Here is a 21883-nt window from a genome sequence, read left to right as displayed (position 1 = left end):
CTAATATACCAACAAAAGGCTTTTGTTGCAAAAAAAATTGAGCAGTGGGTCGTGCATTAGAAACCGGTTTTAAAACTGCACTTACCTGTCGCGTAGATCCAAAGCCCCCTGTACGAGAGACAGTAGAAGGAATAGGTGCTGTAAAATATGGTAAAATAATTAATTGTGCCCACGAGTCCCCGGGAGAAATTGTTAAAGGTGATGAGGACCATACTTGAATTTTAACAATGCCTGTGTAATCAGCATCAATAACTCCAGGGATAACATGAATACCTGCCTTCGATGCAGAGGAGCGAGGTAATACTAAACCTACAGTAGCCGCTGGAATGGGTCCTTTAAAGGTAGTATTATATACCAAAACTTCATGAGGTAAGATGGCAGTTTTACATTCCGCTGCAATAAGGTCAATTCCTGCACTACCTTGTGTAGCAGTAGTACTATGAGCAAAAGACCCTTGCACTCCCTTTGGACCGAGGTTAGGAGTTAACCCGGAGCAAAGTTTTTTGGGGGTGGCGGTGTGGAATTAATTGGATTAGAGCGACATTGATTGGCCCAATGATATCCTTTTTGACATCGAGGACATTTTCGAGAAGGTCGAGAAGGTCCTTTTGCAAAGTTGGCACCCCCTCCTGGGGCTCTACACTGAGCTCGAAAATGTCCTGGTTTCTTACAATTAAAACACGTCCCCTGTGGCTTATTACCTTTTTGTATAGCTCCTGCTAACAAATTCATAGAATAACCATGAGTCCCCACATCTGCACATGCGCTCAATAAATCTGCTAAAGTAATTCCTGGGCGATGAGCTACAGTCTGCAATGCCTTTTTGCAATCTGAATTTGCATTTTCTTGGGCTAATTTAATCAATAACTCTGTTTGCGCATCAAGATTATCAATTTGCCTAGTTACAGCTTCCTGCAATCGATTAACAAATTGAAGGTAAGATTCGGTTGCACCCTGTTTAATTGATGCAAAAGATTTTGTTGGTTTATTCCCTTCTGGTGTTCTTTTAAATGCTCGCAAGATACAAGTGCCTATGGCTTGAAAACAGGTATCGTTTTGTTGAATTTGCATATCAAGGGTTGAAAATGGTCCCGATCCATAAATTTGATCAGGCACCAAATTAGTCCCAGTGATAAGTTGTGCTGCTTGCTTATATTCATTATCCCACACTACATATTGCGCAGGAGTTAACAGCATACGGAAAAGGTCTTTCCAATCTTTTGGAGTCATTAAGTAACCGTTACTAATCCCTTCTATCATGCCTTGAACAAATGAACTTTTTAAACCTGATTCTACGATAGCTCTACGTAATTCTCTCAAAACTTGATAAGGTAGAGCAGTCCATTCTGCATGATGTGTTTCGTTCCCTGCCTCTATTGTTGTAGTTCTAGTAACTGGGTATAAATTAGGATTAGGTTCCGAATTATCCCATAGATCATCGTTCCAAATGAATTCACCATTTTTTCGTGCTTGCTGTATACCTAATTGAATTAAACTAGGTCGTTCTACGCTCTTTGGTGTTTTGGTAATAATAACGCTATCATTAGCGTTGTTGTTTTGGATATTTCAATTGGTTTATTAGGGGTAGTAGTAGTAAAGTCAGGAGTTTTGTTTTGCTCTTCCCTTCCCATATCGGTGGCCAGCCGACAAGAAGGAGGAGAAGGTGTAGGTCCAAGAGTCGCGGGAGGTAAAAGAGACCAGGTCTTGCCTGGCAATTTGTTGGATATATTTTCGTTAGTAATGCCTGTCAATCCAGAAGAGAGAATTACTATAGTAGAATATATCTCTCTCCAAGTCAATAATATAGGAGTCGAAACTCTAGGCTCTAAACGAAACTGCTGCCCTATCTTTTCCCATGTTTGAGGATCGAATGATCCCTTCTCTGGATACCAGGGACATTGACAAACTATTTCCTCAATTAAAACGCTCTATATCTTTAAGAGTTATTGGATTTCGGGAGGAACCATATCTTTGCGTTATAGTATATAGCTCCTGTGCATGTTGTTTATGTGATGATGTTAAATTTCCCCCATACTTACAGTGTTCCGTAGAAGGAATGGCGCGCTGACTGTTCCAGTCGTAGTAAGTACGTCACGTTTTCACCGATCACGTCGGGGTCACCAGATGTTGCAAAATAACTCTCCTCTCGTGTGTCTGGGCAAAAAACTCTTTATTTGGGAGTCAATCCCCTTCTTATATACTCTATGAATATTCATGGATATTACATGTATTATCATTACTATTGGTTACATTTTGCTTACACAACCATGATCATGCATTGCTTACAAGAACAACTCTACATGAACAGCTCGTGAACCTGCTCAGGAATGTACAAACATCACCTGCTATTCTGCTACTTTCTCAGGAAAGAACAAAAACATCACATGCTAGATTCTCAGGAATATACAAAACATCATCTGCTGCCTGTATCCAAATACATTCTATCTACACAGAGTAGTCTATTAATCTTGACACATCTAGCGTGCTCAACTCATACTGCCTAATCATATGTCCAGGCAGTAGTGGTAAATCTTGCAAATACAATAGATGATTGATTTATAATCCTGACACACTTGGCGTATCCAAATTACCCAATGTTGTATCCAAGCAGTTGAAACAAAGTCCACCAATAGAAAAGTCTCTAGTCGAACTTCATCTAGATAGTTTTCTCACGTACCAACAAACTCGGTATCTTTCTTCGGTCTCGACACAGGCCGTGTTTCATACTACTTCATCAGGAGACCTTATACAAACAACATAATGAATTACACACACTGTCACACAATATACCTCTTAAATATAGATTATTTTTTATTCTTAAACAAAATACCTTAAGCAGCCTCACTTGAACGTCAGGCACACCATGACTTACTCCAGCTTCTGGCATGATAACATCATCGCATTGAATCTGATGACCCTACATTAGACTCTATTTCCTTTTATAGGGACATTAACAAGGACCAATCAATCTCCTTATTAAGTCCGTTGGGTTCCACAGTATTCCAATTAAATATTAATCGCTGTTCCTTGCGAATTAAGTGTTTTTCAATGCAACCTCTACCTTTCTGAATGCAAACGAGTACGGCAAATTGTAAATCATATATTCAATGTTGGTATTGCAGCCAGTGACTGACTAACGGAGTGTCACTTTTGTATAATGTTGCGCTATGCGCATCTTGATCTTGTATGTTGTTTCCCCTGTATACCATAATTGACAGGGGTAACGTATACCATATACAACATTTTGTGTGTTACAATCAGTTCTGGCTTTTAAATAAAAATATTTCTTAATTGTTTATCCAAATTTGATCTGTACATATTGCATACCTGCAGTACACACATGCGTTACATTGCGTATGCCCTCTACTTGACTCTTCTATGAACTGTGAATTGAGCAGTTTTTTTTTTTTAGATAGAATTTCTCCCATATTTCTTTCCCGAGTACAAGAAAACTTGGGTTTTTCGAATAAACCCTGATGTAATGATAGTATTGACCAGTGTTTCATGATAATATTTTGAATCGCCCGTGTTTGCTTGTAATGCGGGAGTATACAATTAATATGCCCACCTTGGTTTTCATTTGTCTCCCTTCTTTTTGTTAACCAGCACCGCTGTGCATATTTTGCCCTTTTATAGGCCGACCGAATAGTATGTAGGGGGTATATCTTCACTGTTGGAACCTCTCTGTCATTATTTGAGCTTGTTGAACAAATTGCATGTTATCTGAACACAATCTTTTAATCCGTAAAAATTGTCCAATGGGTATACTCTCTTTCAGCTCTCTGGGATGATGAGTGCCAAAATGTAGGATGGTATTTCTATCAGTTGGTTTACGGTAAACACTGGTTATAAATTGGTTGCTTACATAACATATATCAATATCTAAAAATTGTACTGTGGTACCCAATGATTGCACCTCACATTGAATATTAGAATCACAACTATTCAAAAATCTCACAAATGAACATACAGTGGTGGAAATAAGTATTTGATCCCTTGCTGATTTTGTAAGTTTGCCCACTGACAAAGACATGAGCAGCCCATAATTGAAGGGTAGGTTATTAGTAACAGTGAGAGATAGCACATCACAAATTAAATCCGGAAAATCACATTGTGGAAAGTATATGAATTTATTTGCATTCTGCAGAGGGAAATAAGTATTTAATCCCTCTGGCAAACAAGACCTAATACTTGGTGGCAAAACCCTTGTTGGCAAGCACAGCGGTCAGACGTCTTCTGTAGTTGATGATGAGGTTTGCACACATGTCAGGAGGAATTTTGGTCCACTCCTCTTTGCAGATCATCTCTAAATCATTAAGAGTTCTGGGCTGTCGCTTGGCAACTCGCAGCTTCAGCTCCCTCCATAAGTTTTCAATGGGATTAAGGTCTGGTGACTGGCTAGGCCACTCCATGACCCTAATGTGCTTCTTCCTGAGCCACTCCTTTGTTGCCTTGGCTGTATGTTTTGGGTCATTGTCGTGCTGGAAGACCCAGCCACGACCCATTTTTAAGGCCCTGGCGGAGGGAAGGAGGTTGTCACTCAGAATTGTACGGTACATGGCCCCATCCATTCTCCCATTGATGCAGTGAAGTAGTCCTGTGCCCTTAGCAGAGAAACACCCCCAAAACATACCATTTCCACCTCCATGCTTGACAGTGGGGACGGTGTTCTTTGGGTCATAGGCAGCATTTCTCTTCCTCCAAACACGGCGAGTTGAGTTCATGCCAAAGAGCTCAATTTTGTCTCATCTGACCACAGCACCTTCTCCCAATCACTCTCAGCATCATCCAGGTGTTCACTGGCAAACTTCAGACGGGCCGTCACATGTGCCTTCCGGAGCAGGGGGACCTTGCGGGCACTGCAGGATTGCAATCCGTTATGTCGTAATGTGTTACCAATGGTTTTCGTGGTGACAGTGGTCCCAGCTGCCTTGAGATCATTGACAAGTTCCCCCCTTGTAGTTGTAGGCTGATTTCTAACCTTCCTCATGATCAAGGATACCCCACGAGGTGAGATTTTGCGTGGAGCCCCAGATCTTTGTCGATTGACAGTCATTTTGTACTTCTTTCATTTTCTTACTATGGCACCAACAGTCTCCTTCTCGCCCAGCGTCTTACTGATGGTTTTGTAGCCCATTCCAGCCTTGTGCAGGTGTATGATCTTGTCCCTGACATCCTTAGACAGCTCCTTGCTCTTGGCCATTTTGTAGAGGTTAGAGTCTGACTGATTCACTGAGTCTGTGGACAGGTGTCTTTCATACAGGTGACCATTGCCGACAGCTGTCTGTCATGCAGGTAACGAGTTGATTTGGAGCATCTACCTGGTCTGTAGGGGCCAGATCTCTTACTGGTTGGTGGGGGATCAAATACTTATTTCCCTCTGCAGAATGCAAATAAATTCATATACTTTCCACAATGTGATTTTCCGGATTTAATTTGTGATGTGCTATCTCTCACTGTTACCAATAACCTACCCTTCAATTATGGGCTGCTCATGTCTTTGTCAGTGGGCAAACTTACAAAATCAGCAAGGGATCAAATACTTATTTCCACCACTGTATTTCATCCCTTGTGCCTGACCATATAATGAACACATCGTCAATGTATCTTTTCCACGCTATAATATTTTTCCGAGCATATTCAGAGGCGTACACATGTTGGGAATCATATTCTGCCATATAGAGGCAAGCCACCGTGGGGCAGGGGCGTATCTGAGGTTTGGCGGTAGGAGGGGCAGGGGCTAGAGTGAGGGGGCACATTATAGCCCCCCCAGCCGCCGCCTCCCCCCCTACCGCCATCAACCCTCCCCCACCTACCGCCGTCACCTACCCCCGCCGAGGTCCACTTCCTCCGATCCGGTGCCTTTAAAAATGTTACTTCAGCTGGCGGGGGATCCTCGCCAGCCCAGCCGAGGTCTTGTTTTAAGTTCTTCTTCCATCCTCGTGCTATTGAAAACTGCCTGCCTGCATCCCTTCCAGTTTCGGACTGAGTCTGACATCGCAGCACGTTGTAAGTGCAGGACGTCAACGTGCTGCGACGTCAGACTCAGTCCGAAACTGGAAGGGATGCAGGCAGGCAGGCAGTTTTCAATAGCATGAGGATGGAAGAAGAACTTAAAACAAGACCTCTGCTGGGCTGGCGGGGGTTGGGGGTCCCCTGCCAGCTGAAGTAACATTTTTAAAGGCACCGGACCGGAGGAAGCGGTCCTCGACGGGGGTAGGTGACGGCGGTAGGCGGGGGAGGGTTGACGGCGGTAGGGGGGTCCAGGGCGAAATCTGCGGGGGCCCAGGCCCCTGTGGCTCCATGCAGATACGCCCTTCCGTGGGGGCAACAATCGCCCCCATGGCGACGCCTCTAATCTGCAGGTTATATTGTTCTAAGAATCTGAAATAATTTTTTTCAATTACCAGAGAAGCCATTTGTAACAGGATTTGTCATTTGCTAAGATTCATTTGTTGTTACAAATGGCTTCTTTGGTAATTGAAACAAAATATTTTAAATTCTTAGAACATTATGCCACACTAGAAAAAGTGACCATGTTATCCTGCTCTTTATAACTGACTGGAAGCCAGTACAATTTTTAGAATCCAAATACTTACTCTGACATTCAAGGCACTTAATCTGATAATCCAGTACAATCTATCTAAATTAATGATCCCATATAACCCCCCCCCCCCCCCCCCCCCCCCCCTGTTTTGCTCTATCAACAACCATAGACTTATTCTACCTAACCCTTCTCAAGCCTATATGAGAAAGTGTTTTTTACTTTGGCTCTATTCCTTTGGAACAGTCTGCCGCTTGAGATTTAAGTTGGACTATCTCCGAAAAACTTTAAATCGAGTCTCAAAACTCATCTATGTAATGAGGCCTTGCGTTGACTCGAGGTCTACCCCACTGAACATGTCATCTTCGACTCCTCCCTCTCCTTCTCTGCGCATATCCAACAGACTGCCAAGACCTGTCGCTTCTTCCTCTTCAACATCAGCAAAATTCGCCCTTTCCTCTCTGAGCACACCACCAGAACTCTCGTCCACGCTCTCATTACCTCTCGCCTTGATTACTGCAACTTACTCCTCACCGGCCTCCCACTCAGCCATCTATCCCCCCTTCAATCCGTTCAGAACGCTGCCGCACGTCTTATATTCCGCCAGAACCGATATACTCATATCACCCCTCTCCTCAAATCACTTCATTGGCTTCCGATCAGATATCGCATACAATTCAAGCTCCTCCTCCTTACCTACAAATGCACTCAGTCTGCGGCTCCTCACTACCTCTCCACCCTCATCTCCCCCTATGTTCCCGCCCGTAACCTCCGCTCACAGGACAAAGCCCTTCTCTCATTACCCTTCTCCACCACTGCCAACTCCAGGCTCCGCTCATTCTGCCTTGCCTCACCCTTTGCCTGGAACAATCTTCCTTTACCCATACGCCATGCCCCCTCCCTACCCATCTTCAAATCTCTGCTTAAAACCCACCTCTTCAATGCTGCCTTCGGCGCCTAACCGCTTGAGAAATATAGAATGCCCAATCTATCCACCCTATCAGATTAACTGTTCACTCGCCCTCTAGATTGTTCTCTTGTCTTTTAGATTGTAAGCTCTTTGAGCAGGGACTGTCTTTCTATGTTTAAATTGTACAGCGCTGCGTAACCCTAGTAGCGCTTTAGAAATGTTAGTTAGTAGTAGTAGTAGTAGTAGTAGTGTGATGCTGCTGTTCACTGATGGGAAGTATAATTATTTCTTGTATGATTGGTGTACTTTCCTGTGAACAAATGTGAGTTCTTTATTGTACATCGCCTTGAATTATCTGATAAAGGCGATTTCAGCAAATCTGAATAAACCATAATAAACCATTTGATCTTAAGCTAGGCTGCTATATATCTGCTGGAGCAGCTGGTCATGACCTAATCTCCTAGTAATCCTTAAAGATCAAAGTTAACCCTTAAACTGCAGCCATAAAGAAGTGGACAGGCAGCGTAAATTGCAGTAGTCTAATGTAGTACTGTTACAACAGTATGACGTATCTACTGGACATGTACCATGTGTCTTCAGCTGAGCAGCCCTCCATGTGCACGTCCCCTTTTTCAAAGAAAGCCATACACATTGCTGGTGCACTTGGACAAACATGTTTCCTAACTGCAGCAGCAGTTCTTAACGGACTTTTTTTTGTAGAGCTGCTTTTTAGATCATTATATTATTCTAGCTACGTAAGCTCTATGAAGTCTTTTTTGGTTAATAATAAAGTAGAACAATAAAGACAAAGGGTTTGTAATTTGAGATAAGATTAGTTTAATAAAATAGTTAACTACTGTAAGTCAGTATTAGGCTTGCGTCGATACAGAAAGCAACCACGGACTTGGCTGCGGGGTTACTCCAGGTTGTACTCCAAAGCAATGCAGAGAGGACTTTTTGCACGGGGTTTTAACTTGCATGGAAGACACAGCCGCAACTGAGAGTATATACTGCTCACTTATGGTGCGGGGCACAAGGTGAGAATTTTCACACTAGGGATCAGAGTGACATAGAAGGTTTTGTGGAGAGGATTTCATGTCGGATCTTTCAAACTTAACTGCCAGTTTTGTCTTGTTTTGCAAGTGGAAGGCAGAAACCCCTGCAAGTTTTAAAGGCAGATGGAAAGTAATAAGCACATACATGTGTTGGAACAAAACCAAAAGTGAACGCGCGGACCAGCTTGTTCTTCTGCTCAGTCATATTGAAGCACAGATGAAAAGAGTGCTGACGTGACAGGTTTTTTTTTTTTGTTTGGACATGGGCACAAGAAGCTGCACTTACCATGAAACCTTATGTACACGCATCAGGCATACTCCCCCCCCCCCCCCCCCCCCCCCGCCAACCTCCAAATGTTTGCCACAGGTTTTTCACACCTAAAATTTGCAAGCAGTTATCTTCTTGCAGGTGGTGGTATTACGCTTACGGTAGAAGCCGCTCACCCGGACATCTGCATGCAGCTCCACTGCGAGTCTTTCTGTATCGGGGACCTTGAGCTACAATTGAAAAAGATACGAGCCAAACCCACATAAATAAATAGTAACTTTGAGATAACAGTGTTAAAGAATAGCCCTGTGACTCTTTTTGATGGTGCCGTGTTTACCTATGCTGGTAGGTCAGTGGCGGTGCTATATGCTGCCATGCAGAGAAGAACCTGTTAAATTCCTGGCTCAGCTCTTTTACATTTCAGGTTAGACAGGAATAGGGATGCTGTGGCGTAACACACACAGGGGTAATGGTTTCTGTGCTTGTAAAGCGTGTTTTACCTGTGGGAAATTGTAAAATAAATAAATTGAAAACTCTGCAATATCCACTAAATTTCTTCCCTGGGTCACATATCGGTTATAAACACAAAACTGACAACTACAACTCTGTTCTTTATACTTTTGTCCCTCTTCATTGGCTTTATAGGGCCATGCAAAGCAAATTTAAAATGATATATTTAAAATACAATTCATAAATATGCATTAAATACAAATCCAGTTTTAGTATGAACTTAACAAGATGAAAAGTTTCATACAGCAGATAGGCAAAAGAAAATGGTGTTCCTACTAGATAGTCTGTAAAAGCTTGAGTGGAATGGGCAAATGCAAATTGGTGTTTGCACTTTTTACTCTTTTCAAAGACTAGGGAACACTCCATGAAATCGCATAGTAATGCATTTAAAACATAAGAGAAACTATCTATGAAGAAAGACTAAGGAGGCTAGGGCTTTTCAGCTTGGAGAAGAGACGGCTGAGGGGAGACATGATAGAGGTATAAAAAATAATGAGTGGAGTGGAACAGGTGGATGTGAAGCGTCTGTTCACGCTTTCCAAAAATACTAGGACTAGGGGGCATGCGATGAAACTACAGTATAGTAAATTTAAAACAAATCGGAGAAAATTTTTCTTCACCCAACACGTAATTAAACTCTGGAATTTGTTGCCGGAGAATGTGGTGAAGGGGGTTAGCTTGGCAGAGTTTAAAAAGGGGTTAGACAGTTAAAGGGGTCCCAAATCCATAAACCGCTACTAAATGGACTTGGGAAAAATCCACAATTCCAGGAATAACATGTATAGAATGTTTGTCCATTTGGGAAGCCAGGTGCCCTTGGCCTGGATTGGCCACTGTCGTGGACAGGATGCTGGGCTCGATGGACCCTTGGTTTTTCCCAGTGTGGCATTACTTATGTACTTAATCTTTTCACTCAACATATAGTTAAGTTGTGGAACTCATTGCCGGAGCAAGTTGTAAAAGCAGCTGATATAGCTGGAGGAGAAGTCCATAAACCTATTAAGGTAGCCACTGCTTATCCCTAAGGTCAGTAACATGGAATCTTGCTGCTTTTTGGGACTCTGCCAGCTAATTGTGACCTGGGCTGGCCGCTGTTGAAAACTGACTCCTGGGCTAGATGGATCCTTGGTCTGACCCAGTAGGTCAGCTCTTATGTACTGACACCAATTCTTGACATCAACTTGTTTATCCTGTACCTTCTTTTAGTCAGATCAAATGATCCTAATAACCTTCAGTCTTTGCTCCTGGGTACAAAATGCCTATCACTTGTTATGTTCCTGTTATTTTATTTATTTAGGTTTTGCTCACACCTTTTTCAGGTGTAGCTCAAGGTGAGTTACATTCAGGTACACTGGATATTTCTCTGTCCCAGAGGGCTCACAATCTAAGTTTGTACCTGAGGCAATGGAGAGTTAAGAGACTAGGAGTGGCCTAGTGGTTAGGGTGGTGGACTTTGGTCCTGGGGAACTGAGTTCAATTCCCACCTCCAGCACAGGCAGCTCCTTGTGGCTCTGGGCAAGTCACTTAACCCTCCATTGCCCCATGTAAGCTGCATTGAGCCTGCCATGAGTTGGAAAGCGTGGGGTACAAATGTAACTAAAATAAATAAAAAATCACAAGGAGCAGCAGCAGGATTTGAACTGGCCACCTCTAGATTGCAAGACCGGTGCTCTAACCAGTAGGTCACTCCTCCACTCCTGTTGACACTTAGGGCCAGATGCACAAAAGTCATCGTTAGAGCTGTTCCCTACCGAATTCCGTAGGGAATGGCTATGCATCAAGGAAAGGGAATGCAAATGAGCTACTTGTAGCTCACTTGCATTCTCTATTCCCTCATAAAACAGTCGGAGAATTGGCCGGTCAAGCATGCGCAGAGCAGCAAAGGGTTATGCTGGCTGCTCTGCGCATGCCAAATACACCTCAAGTGCTCGTCAGGAGCGTCCTTTATGGAGGTTCTTCACTGTAGTGTATTATAAAAAAAAAAAAAATCACAGGCTCCGATGCTGCAGGCATCCACTGCACCGACCATGGTACAAATAGAAGCAATTCTGGAGACTGTCATTAGGATTTCCATCTGCCCAGCGCCATCTTCCATCCAATCACAGCGAAGGAAGCATTGAGCCAAGCTGAGCTAAACGCTTTTCTCCCTCCTGCGAGGTAACCCTGGCTCCGATGCTGCAGGCTCTCAGCTGAGAGACCTGGAAGTCTCTGAGCCAATCACAACGCGTTTAGCTCAGCTGAGAGCCTGCAGCATCGGAGCCAGGGCTTCTGCTAATGTGTTGACTGAATTTCACTCATAGCAAGCAAGTGCAGTTTGGAAGTTGTTAGTCTTGAAAAGGTTCACGAATGGCAGAATAACAAGTGTTCAAATAAATAAAAATGGGGAGGAAATAATAAATAACTCCAATTTTAACAGAAGTATTAGTGGGATTTGAACCCGCCACCTCTGGATTACAAGACTGGTGTTCTAACCACTCGGCCACAGCTCTATTTGCTTGGATGTCTCTCCCTTACTTCCAGGTCTCTCAGCTGAGTGAAGTGTGGGCAAAAAGGACGTTTTATTATTATTGGGGGGGGGGGGGGGGGGGGGGGGGGGGAGAGGACGCACAAAATGGACATTTTTTTTTAAGCGAAGCTTTATTTAAAAAATCAAACAGGCTCCGATGCTGCAGGCTCTTTTTTGGACATCATTCAACCCCGGAATAATAAAAATGCCCTTTTTGCCCGTGCTTCACTCAGCTGAGAGACCTGGAAGTCTATGAGCCAATCACAGCGTGTTTAGCTCAGCTGAACACGTTGTGATTGACTCAGGGACTTCTCAGCTGAGTGAAGCACTGCCAAAAAAGACGTTTTTATTATTCCGTGGTTGAATGATGTCCAAGAAAGAGCCTGCAGCATCGGAGCCTGTTTGCTTTTTTTTAAATAAAGCTTCACTTAAAAAAAAAAAAAAAGTCCATTTTACTACTACTACTACTTGACATTTCTGTTGTGCTACTAGGGTTAAGCAGCGCTGTACAATTTGACAGAAAAGGGGCAGTCCCTGCTCAAAGGAGCTTACAATCTAAAGGACGAAATAACAAGTTGGGGTAGTCTAGATTTCTTGAGTAGTGGTTAGGTGCCAAAGGCGACATTGAAGAGATGGGCTTTTAGCAGGGATTTGAAGATGGGCAGGGAAGGGGGCCTGGCGTATGGGCTCAGGGAGATTATTCCACGCATGGGGTGAGGCGAGGTAGAAAGGGCGGAGCCTGGAGTTGGCGGTGGAGGAGAAGGGTACTGAAAGGAGGGATTTGTGTTGAGAGCGGAGGTTACGGGTAGGAACGTAAGGGGAGATGAGGGTAGAGAGGAAGGGAGGGGCTGGAGATCGAGTGCATTTGTAGGTTAGGAGGAGAAGCTTGAACTGTATGCGGTACCTGATCGGAAGCCAGTGAAGTGATTTGAGGAGGGGGGAGATGTGAGTATATCGGTCCAGGCGGAAGATAAGATGTGCAGCAGAGTTCTGAACAGACTGAAGGGGGGATAGGTGGCAAAGTGGGAGGCCAGTGAGGAGTAGGTTGCAGTAGTCGAGGCGAGAGGTAATGATGCTTCACTCAGCTGAGAGACCTGGAAGTAAGGGAGGGATATCCAAGCAAGTACAGTTGTGGCCGAGTGGTTAGAGCACTGGTCTTGTAATCCAGAGGTGGTGAGTTCAAATCCCACTAATAGTTTTGTTTAAAAAAAAAAAAAAAAAAGGAGGAGCCCTTGGATATTTTTCCACTTTTTTAAGTTGTATGAAGTCTTTATGTTTCAACACTTTTATTAAGATCCAACTGACACAGTGCAAACATTACACCATTCACAAGAAATACAAACATAGGCTTGCAGTAAGTTCACACCCTCCAATACTATTCCATATTCTATGGGATTTTTTTACATGTATAGAACACTCAAGAGTAATTCAATGTAAATTTATGTTTTGGGTGTCATCCCCTTTTTCCCTATCCCCCTCCCAAGAATCCATCCCCCACCCACATTGATGCAACTAAAGATTCTCCAGAATAAGGCACATTTACATCCAAATAATACATTCTATACCTTCCCCCCTCCGTTAAATTCTCCCTCCCCCCCCCCAAAAAAAAAAAAAAAATTTTATAAGCCGTTTAACACTGAACTGCGCGCGCGTGAAGTTGTATGAAGTCTTTATTGAACATTTATCAAAACAGCATCGGAGCCTGTTTGATTTTTTTATATATATATATATATTTAGTGAAGAACGTCCATAAAGGATGCTCCTGATGAGCTCTTGGCCATTCCCCCCCCCCCCCCCCCCCCCCCCCCCCCGTTTTTTTTTTAACATTTTTATAATTTTTCCAATCCCGCGCAGCCCCAACGAGAGGTCCTTTCATTAGATTTTCTAGCGTTAAGGCAATCGGAAAAGGTTAGTGCATCTCATTACAGTAGGGTTTCTACATGATTTGCTCATCTGCATTCCGTTTTTGTTAGCTGCTACCGTCGTCGGAAAAAAGTCTTTGGTGCATGCCAGGGTTTACTACTTGCTTGTTAATGGCTCATTAAGGGCTCGTTAAGTTTGGTGCATCTGGCCCTTAGTGGTTTCTCCCACCTAAAACTGACTGTGGGCTCCCCTCCCTCACTGACCATCGAAGCAATTGAAACTAACTGCCTTTCAGTTATCAGGGTTATGGCCGGTCTTAGGCAGGGGCAACTGCACAGTGCCTCACGCTCCCAGGGGTCCCATGCCCCTCCCTGAACCTACCTTAATGCAAAGCACACGGCTGATGAAACGGCATATTAAGGGCAGGGCGTTGGGGGTGGTGCACCCCACGTGCCAATCATGAAAGGATGCTATCATGAGCGCCCATCCTCCCCCTCCCCCCAACTGGTGCAGTATTCTTCTTCTTCCTCTCTCCACCTCCCGTCCGCTTGTCTGCTTGCAGGCTATCGGCAGCAAATCAGTGATGTAAGCACTGCCTTCAGCCTGCCTCTGAAGCCTGTACAGCATCCCACCTACACAGGAACAGGAAGTGGCTGTACAGAGAAGGCTTCCAGGGCAGGCTGAAGGCGGCGCTTACATCATTGCCAGTGCTAGCGGCCTGGAATTTTGGAGGCCTGCTCCTGCCTCAAGCTCTGGCTGCTCACTACTCAGCTCTCGGGGAGGGAGACTGGGGCTGCGGGACACCATGCTGCCTCTCTCCTGTGCTCAGCTCCGGGCTCTTCATCATCCTCCACTCCCCAGCTAACATCATCAAGCTCTGGTGGTAAGTGGCAGCAACCCCACCCCTTCAACCCAAACTGGTCTGCACAGGGTCCTGCAATTGCTAAGACTGGCCCTGATCAGGGTGATGTCACTGCTTCAGAACAGCAGCAGATTAAACCAGTCAGTGCTGACAGCCAGTGATCACAGAATGCACTGGTTAGTTCACCCATAGCTAAGGAACAAATAAAACTGAAATAGATTTTGGAAAAATACATATTAAAAAAATAATCCCCATTTCACTCGCTGGTATCAGTAGCGCGCATGGGTATGTAGGAAACTCATGGAGACAGCAGTGAGATTTCACAGTGTTGGGTCTTTTTAAAGACCAGTGAAGGGTGATTATCTTTGAGGTGTCCCAGCAAGGGCAGCTGGAGACAGGCCACTGACTTCTATTTCCTGCAGCAGTAAGAGGAGGAGGGAGCGGCTCGGCAGTGAATTTCTTTGGCTGGCAAGGTTTTGGCATCCTCGCCAGCTATTTAATGGGTGCTGAAGGTTTGGAGAGGGCTTGAGCCCAAGGCACTGGGACACAATATGAATCCCTCATCTTTCTTTTTCTTTTCCCCATCACCACCTGAAGAGTGGTTCCATCTTTGTGTGTGTGAGTTCAGCTCTGAAGTGAGCTGGTTCAGGGCCAGGAAGATTTATCTATTTATTTGGATTTTGCTCAGACCTTTTTCTATAGTACCTCAAGGTGAGTTACATTCAGGTACACTGGGTATTTCCCTGTCTCTGGAGGGCTCACAATCTAAGTTTGTACCTGAGGCAATGGAGGGATAAGTGATTTGCCCAAGATCACAAGGAGCAGCAGTTGGATTTGAACTGGCCACCTCTGGATGTCAAGACCAGTGCGCTAACCACTAGGCCACTCCTCAGATTGAAATTAAAACCCTCTTCAGATAAACCAGTGGTGACGCAGCAGGCAAACATTTAAGGAAAATGTTTTTTTTTTTTTTTTTTATAGAGTAGAACCTAAATACTGTGCTACAGCTGTGGAACCAGTGTCCTAATGTGCTGAAATTTCTTAAGTAAACATTTTTGCAGTCTGAACAAACTTTAGGCAGCAGAGATGAACAGACTCGCCTTGTCTTCTCCACTTCTGAGACAGTCTAGCAGATTTTGACTGGCATCTGCTTTTTAAAATCTGACCTCAGTTTGTCACGGTCTCAAACCTGAAAGTATGCACACATGCTGACGCACAAACATTTTGAGTTGAGAAACAATTATGTTTTAGTTTAGTTTTTTGCTGTAGTCATTGAACCCGAGAAGGCAGTCAAGTCAATTCTGTTAGACAGGACAATCCCTAGAAGTACATTACACTTTTGTTTTGTTTTTTCATTTATTATGTGATGAATTGATATATTGGTAGAACTCCCTAAACTGCAGTAAAGTTTTGCAGTTAACCAATTTGTTCAAAAAGGCATACCAGACAACGAAACTCTTCCAGAATTAGACAAAACCAAACTCTCTACACCTGAGTGCTTCAATAACTCTGTCACTAATGACCACGAATACACTTCCACCTTATTTCTCACGCAGAAATGAGCTGATTATCTAATTTAATTTGTGATTTACTCTACCATCTATGTACTTAATGCAATACCACTTTGTATTCCTCATACCGGAAATGGCGATCGCCACTACGGCATACTGTAAGCCACATTGAGCCTGCAAAAAGTGGGAAAATGTCGGATACAAATGCAATAAATAATAAATAACTTGCATTAAATGTAAAAGTTAGCCTGCAATAGAGAAAACCTTTGTAGTAAATGTCAAGGATTATTCCTGGCACTTCGGGGAAGGCAGCTGTGCCACTTTAGGCCACTGGTCACTACTGTGTGTTAATGGAGTGGTTGCTACTGTGAAATGCAGTTAACTATATCTGTGAAGGTGGTGGTAATTGTTAAAGTGGGACATAACGCAGAACAGTTAATGTGCATTAACCCCCCCCCCCCCCCCCCCAATATGTGAATTTCTACATTCAGGGTCCTGTTTACTAAGCTGTGCTGTAGGCGTGCTAGTGTTTTTAGTGCACGCTAAAAATTAGCATGCGCTAATGCTAGAGACACCCATATATTCCTATGGGTGTCTCTAGCATTAGTACGCGCTAAAAACGCTAGCATACCTTAGTAAACAGGACCCTTTGTATTTTAATATTGCAGTTAGTGTGTGTGTGGTATTTTATTTGACTCCACATTAAGTTAACACATATCAAATCCCACATTGAAGGGCCAGTGGGGGAACAAGGCAAGATGGTGATGTGATCTCTGGGGGGACCATTTGATCCAGGCATGTGAATTTATTTATTTATTATCTCATTTATACCCCACATTTTCCCAACTGTGTCAGGCCCAGTGTGTGGCTTACATCACACTGCAAAGGCGGACGCCAATGCAGTGAATTAAGCTAATACATCATGAAACCTACATAAGAAATAAAGGAGAGGATGGGGAAGAAACGAAAGGAACAGGGAAATCAGGGGAGGGAAGGGATTAATTTACCTAGTTGTTTTTTTTTTTCTTTTTTCTTGATATGTCAGCACAAAGTAAGAAAAAGGCCAGGTTTGGGTCTTTATTTCCCGGAGACTTCAACGCTTCCCACTTCATAGCAGAGACTGGATAGGTTTTATTTTTCTGTAGCAAACCAGGGAGTTACTGGAGTGGTTTCATTGGAGGTCCAGCGGGAAGAGAGTTGGACTTGCCCAGAGAGGAGGTTTTGCTCTCTTCTCCGGAGTGCCTGAAATCCTGGTGTGTTGGTGTTGAGATAAAAGTGGTTTTCTCAGATCGTTTTGATGAAATCATTGTCCGAGGTATTGGAGAAGGAGCTGTGTCTGGGGAGCTGCGTCCCACTTGCTAATAAAAAAAACTGCTGAGAGAGAACAACCATGTTGAAGGTAATTACCACCCTCTCAATTTGATTTCTGGTGCTCTTCGTCCACTGCCTGCACCACTGGTGGTCACCTTTGATACGGTCTAGGCAGTTTTAATAAGATTGACTTTCTGTATCTAAAATATTTGAGTAATATTGGATTGTATTAGCTCTGAATTAGGAGACCACCTCTAAGGAGGTACAGGACAGAGTGAAGGTGTTTGAGGAGGAGGTAGAAGGGGATTAAAGATTTTAAAAAAATGTCATTGTGGAATTAAATAAAACAGAGAACTTCACCAGGCATCTTAATCTGTGTGGTTCCTTAACTTTCCTAGAATAGCTGGTTTTCCCCCTTGTGAGATATTTTAAGAAATGTCTTCTAGAACTTCTACAGCTTAATATTTCAGCCCTTAATATTTTGCTTGTAATTTTCTTTAGTAAATCTTGCGGCCTGGTTTACTGCACTTTGTGGCATCCGGGGTCATAATTCATATATGACAGTACTGCCAGTAGAATAGAGAAATTAATATCTTAGTACATTGAGGGGGATACTAAGGCCTGAGAGAGAATTTTAAGTATTGTGAACAGAGCCCATTCTTTATAATGCAGTGGTTATGCTCTGTGGCTCGGCTCTGTTTAATGATGAGGGATTTCAGGTGTTTCATGAGTGGAAGAGCCTCTATTTTTGTCCCATCTGTTCATCCATGTGCATGTAGTCACTATATGACTAAACATGTGGCACAATATGATGGTGCGTATTTTGGCCTTTCAAATGTTACAAAATATAAAATGTTGCCCTTGATGGAAAAAAAATTGGACAAGCCTGCACTAAACCATCTCCCCTTCAATCTGTTCAAAATTCTGCTGTATGACTTATCTTCTACCAGTGTCGCTACACTTGTATAGCACCTGTCTTCATTGGCTCATAATCTGTTCCTTCTGTATAGAGTTTAAACTACTCTTGCTGACTTACATGTGCATTCATTCCGCAGCTCCTTAGTATCTCTCCTTTTCTCTCCCTACATCTCTTCCCAGGAACTCTGTTCATCTGTAAGTCACTCTTATCTCTACCCTTCTCTCCACTGCCAACTTTAGACTTCATTCCTTTCCTCATACTGCACCGTATACATGGAATAGACTTCCTGAATCAATGCGTCATGCTCTGTCCAGATCTAGGCGAAAAGCTCACCTTTTTGAGGTTGTTTTTAACTCGTAACCTCCTGAATTCACTTCAGTACTTATGTTTGTTTTAACCGTTCCCGTAATAACTCCCTAATCTCTTATTTGTCCTATTAGTCTTGACAGAGCCTACAGTCTCTTACGTGTTTTGTTTACGATGTTGTGTACATCTAGTAGTGCTATAATAATGATCAGTAGTAGAGAGAGAGAGAGAGCTGTGGCGGCAGGGGCAGACTGAGAGAACTCTGGGCCCCAGCGCTACCGCCCCTGCCCCCCCATACACACTACCAATGTCCCCGCAGCCCTTCCCTTCCTCCATGTCCAGCAGCATGTCCTCCAATCTCCCCTTTCCCACCTTCTTCCATCCCTGCTGCTGCCCACACCGGCTCCACAGTTTAAGATGGCGTCTGTGACCTCTCACAGTACTCTCGCAAGAATTCGCGGCCACCATTTTAAACCGCGGAGCTGGCACAGGACACAGGCAGCGGCAATGTGCGGAGGCTCGGTGGGCAATGGAACAGGGCGGAGCCTCTGGGCCCTCGAGCATTGCCTGGTTGCCCGAATGGTCAATCCGCCCCTTTGAGGTGAAGTGAGCAGATTTGGGGGGGGGGGGGAGGGTTTGAGAGAGCCGTGGTGGAGTGAACAGCATAGTTGTGTTGATATGGGGAGGGGAGAGGGATTCAGAGAGAGAGAGCTATGGTGGTCTGTCTTGGAAGGGTGGGAGAGTTATGGTTGAACATATGGAGGGGGGGATTGAGAGAGGTTTAGAGATGTATGTGCTAAAAGGGATCTGAGAAAGTGGAATAGAAAATTGTGGGGGTCTTGCTGGGGAATGGAGAGTGGGAAAACTGGGATAATTGGGGACGGGGGATTTCCACCTCGAGAGGGAGCAGAGAAAAATAGGGGTTGAACCTGTGGGAGGGGTGGAGGGGGAGAGAAATCAAGCCTAGGGTGGATTTCAAGCTATGTTGGGGAGTGAGACTGCTGGAGGGGGTCTAGCAGGAAGAAAGTTGGGGCATGTCAGACCTGGGGCAGGGAGTTCCAGGCCTTGATAAGGGAATTGTACTTAAAATAATTTTATACAATAAAAGTTGAAGAATTTTCAAATATCCTGAAAATTCTATGTAGAATTCCCTGAGGAATAGCCATATCTATGGTCCAGTGTAAGCACCATAGTTTGTAACTGCACTGTATGTAGAAGTTAGTATTCTTTCTTATTTAAAGCTGTACGGTGCCACTTTGGCTTGTATTTTCACTTTGAATTAAAATAAATTCCTGCCTCTTTACCAGTGGTGTGCTGGAGCAGGCTCTCACAGGCTCTCGAGAGCCGTTTGTTAAGTTTTTAAGAATTTTGGGAGCCGATTCTCCATGGCTACTTTAACAAATGGATCCCAAATGTGGGCTTGGGCCCCTCCTGAATTCTCTTTTACTTTGCTGGCGAGAGAGAGCTCCCTGTTAACAATTTACCAGCACACCCCTGCTCTTTACCCAATAAGTTATAAAGAAGTGTCACACAAAATTTATGCAGTTATGCTAATGTTTACTAGAATTGCAGAGAGGTTTCTGAATGTTATTTGTGTTTCAGGCTGTGGAATATGAAGGTTGGAATGATGTGTTCTTCATTATGCAGTTCATACTTTCATGTGTAATGGGGTAAGTGTTTTTTTTGTTTGTTTGTTTTATTTTTCTTTGTTACCTTTTGCTGTCTTTGACCCAGCAAAGTTTATTATTGCAGTATAAAAGCAGATGAAGGGACCTAAAGAATCTGCTTTTACCATCTGTATAAGCTGTGTGGTTCACAGATTCATGTCTGGGAAAAGTCTAAGCAAGCAATTCATCCCTTCATGACTAATTAAATAAGCAGTAGCTGTAAATGAATCCTTGTTGTAAATGTCCCTGGCCCCTTGTTTCTCACAATAAATAGGGCTTTCCAACTTCAGTCTTCCACTGGCCTGAGCGAATACTCTTTGTGGCAGTAGAGGCATGCCTTTCAAGATAAAGTGACCATAAGTGCCAAAATATTTTGGGTGTGCAATTAAGGTGCTTATCTGTCATCAGCATGGTATCTCCATCCCCCGTGTGTTGAGCACTGGAGAGATCACTCCAACATTGTCAAAACTTTGGGTTCAGTTACCAATAAACCAGGGGCCCTGTTTTACTAAGCAGTGCTATAGGCACGTTAACGTTTTTAACACATGTTAACTATATGCGCGCATTAACCACGCACATGCCTATAATATCCCTTTAGGCGCCTACATGGTTAGTGCGAGCGCTAAGTGTAGGCACACTAAAAACATTAACGCACCTACCTTAGTAAACAGGGACCCTGGTTAGTTACAATCCTCTGTACAGTTCTGAAAATCTGCTAAATGTGTAGGCTTGAAAACCTCCGGAAGCTCTGAAATGTGGATGTTGGGTTTTTTTTAGAAGCTCATTAAACTAGCTAATTTTTCAATATTACTTGATAATGTTTGCCTAATGTTTGTGATATTAGATATGGGTTATGACTTTGTGTAATTTATTGTCTTTGATTTCTGGTTTACCTGTAGCATTACTGTACAAGTGGTTATTTGCTTGGTGAATTGTTGAAGTCTCATAACGGTAACGGAATTCAAACATGCGTGGGATGTGCATAAAGGAATCCTGTGCAGCAGGAATGGATCCTCAGAAGCTTAGCCAAAATTGGGTGGCGGAGCAGGTGGGGGAAGAGAGGTTGGTGGTTGGGAGGCGAGGATAGTGGAGGGCAGACTTATACGGTCCGTGCCAGAGCCGGTGATGGGAGGCGGGACTAGTGGTTGGGAGGCGGGAAATACTGCTGGGCAGACTTGTACGGTCTGTGCCCTGAAAAAGGCAAGTACAAATCAAGGTAAAGGTATACACATGAGTTTATCTTGTTGGGCAGACTGGATGGACCATGCAGGTCTTTTTCTGCCGTCATCTACAATGTAACTATGTTACTATGTAATTATTTTTTTTTTTAACGAGCTGTGAAGTAAAATAGAGTACATCTCTTGTAAATCTTATTCCCCCTCCCAATCTTTTTCTTCTTTTTATGTCAAAGAAAAGAATGTTTTTACTTTAAAACATAAAATTCTGCAATGTCTTGTAGAACAGCCAAGATAGTTTGTATATTTGCTTATCAAAATAACATAACTTACCCTCTCTTTTACAAAGCCGCTCAGCAATGCTAACACAGCCCATTCACTTTGAAATGGGCTTTGTCGGCATGACTGTGCAGCTTTGTAAAAGGGAGGATTAGTTTACAGCTGTGACTGGGTTTATGGTTAGGTTCATTTAATAT

The 21883-nt window shown here is 43.6% G+C and overlaps 1 protein-coding gene across 1 annotated transcript in view; it reads left to right on the top strand.

Annotated features, from left to right (window-relative positions):
- SLC35D1 (solute carrier family 35 member D1) overlaps window positions 1-21883 on the top strand; it is an 82681-nt gene that overhangs the window by 34324 nt on the left and 26474 nt on the right. Inside the window, exon 9 of the mRNA XM_030207194.1 lies at window positions 20168-20235. Coding sequence (XP_030063054.1) covers window positions 20168-20235 — 68 coding nt within the window. The remainder of the gene's footprint in view (window positions 1-20167; window positions 20236-21883) is intronic.

Source organism: Microcaecilia unicolor, chromosome 6 (assembly GCF_901765095.1).
Source record: "Microcaecilia unicolor chromosome 6, aMicUni1.1, whole genome shotgun sequence".
Taxonomy (NCBI): domain Eukaryota; kingdom Metazoa; phylum Chordata; class Amphibia; order Gymnophiona; family Siphonopidae; genus Microcaecilia; species Microcaecilia unicolor.
Note: the sequence above shows the minus strand (reverse complement) of the source record. Positions and strands in the feature narration are given on the sequence as shown.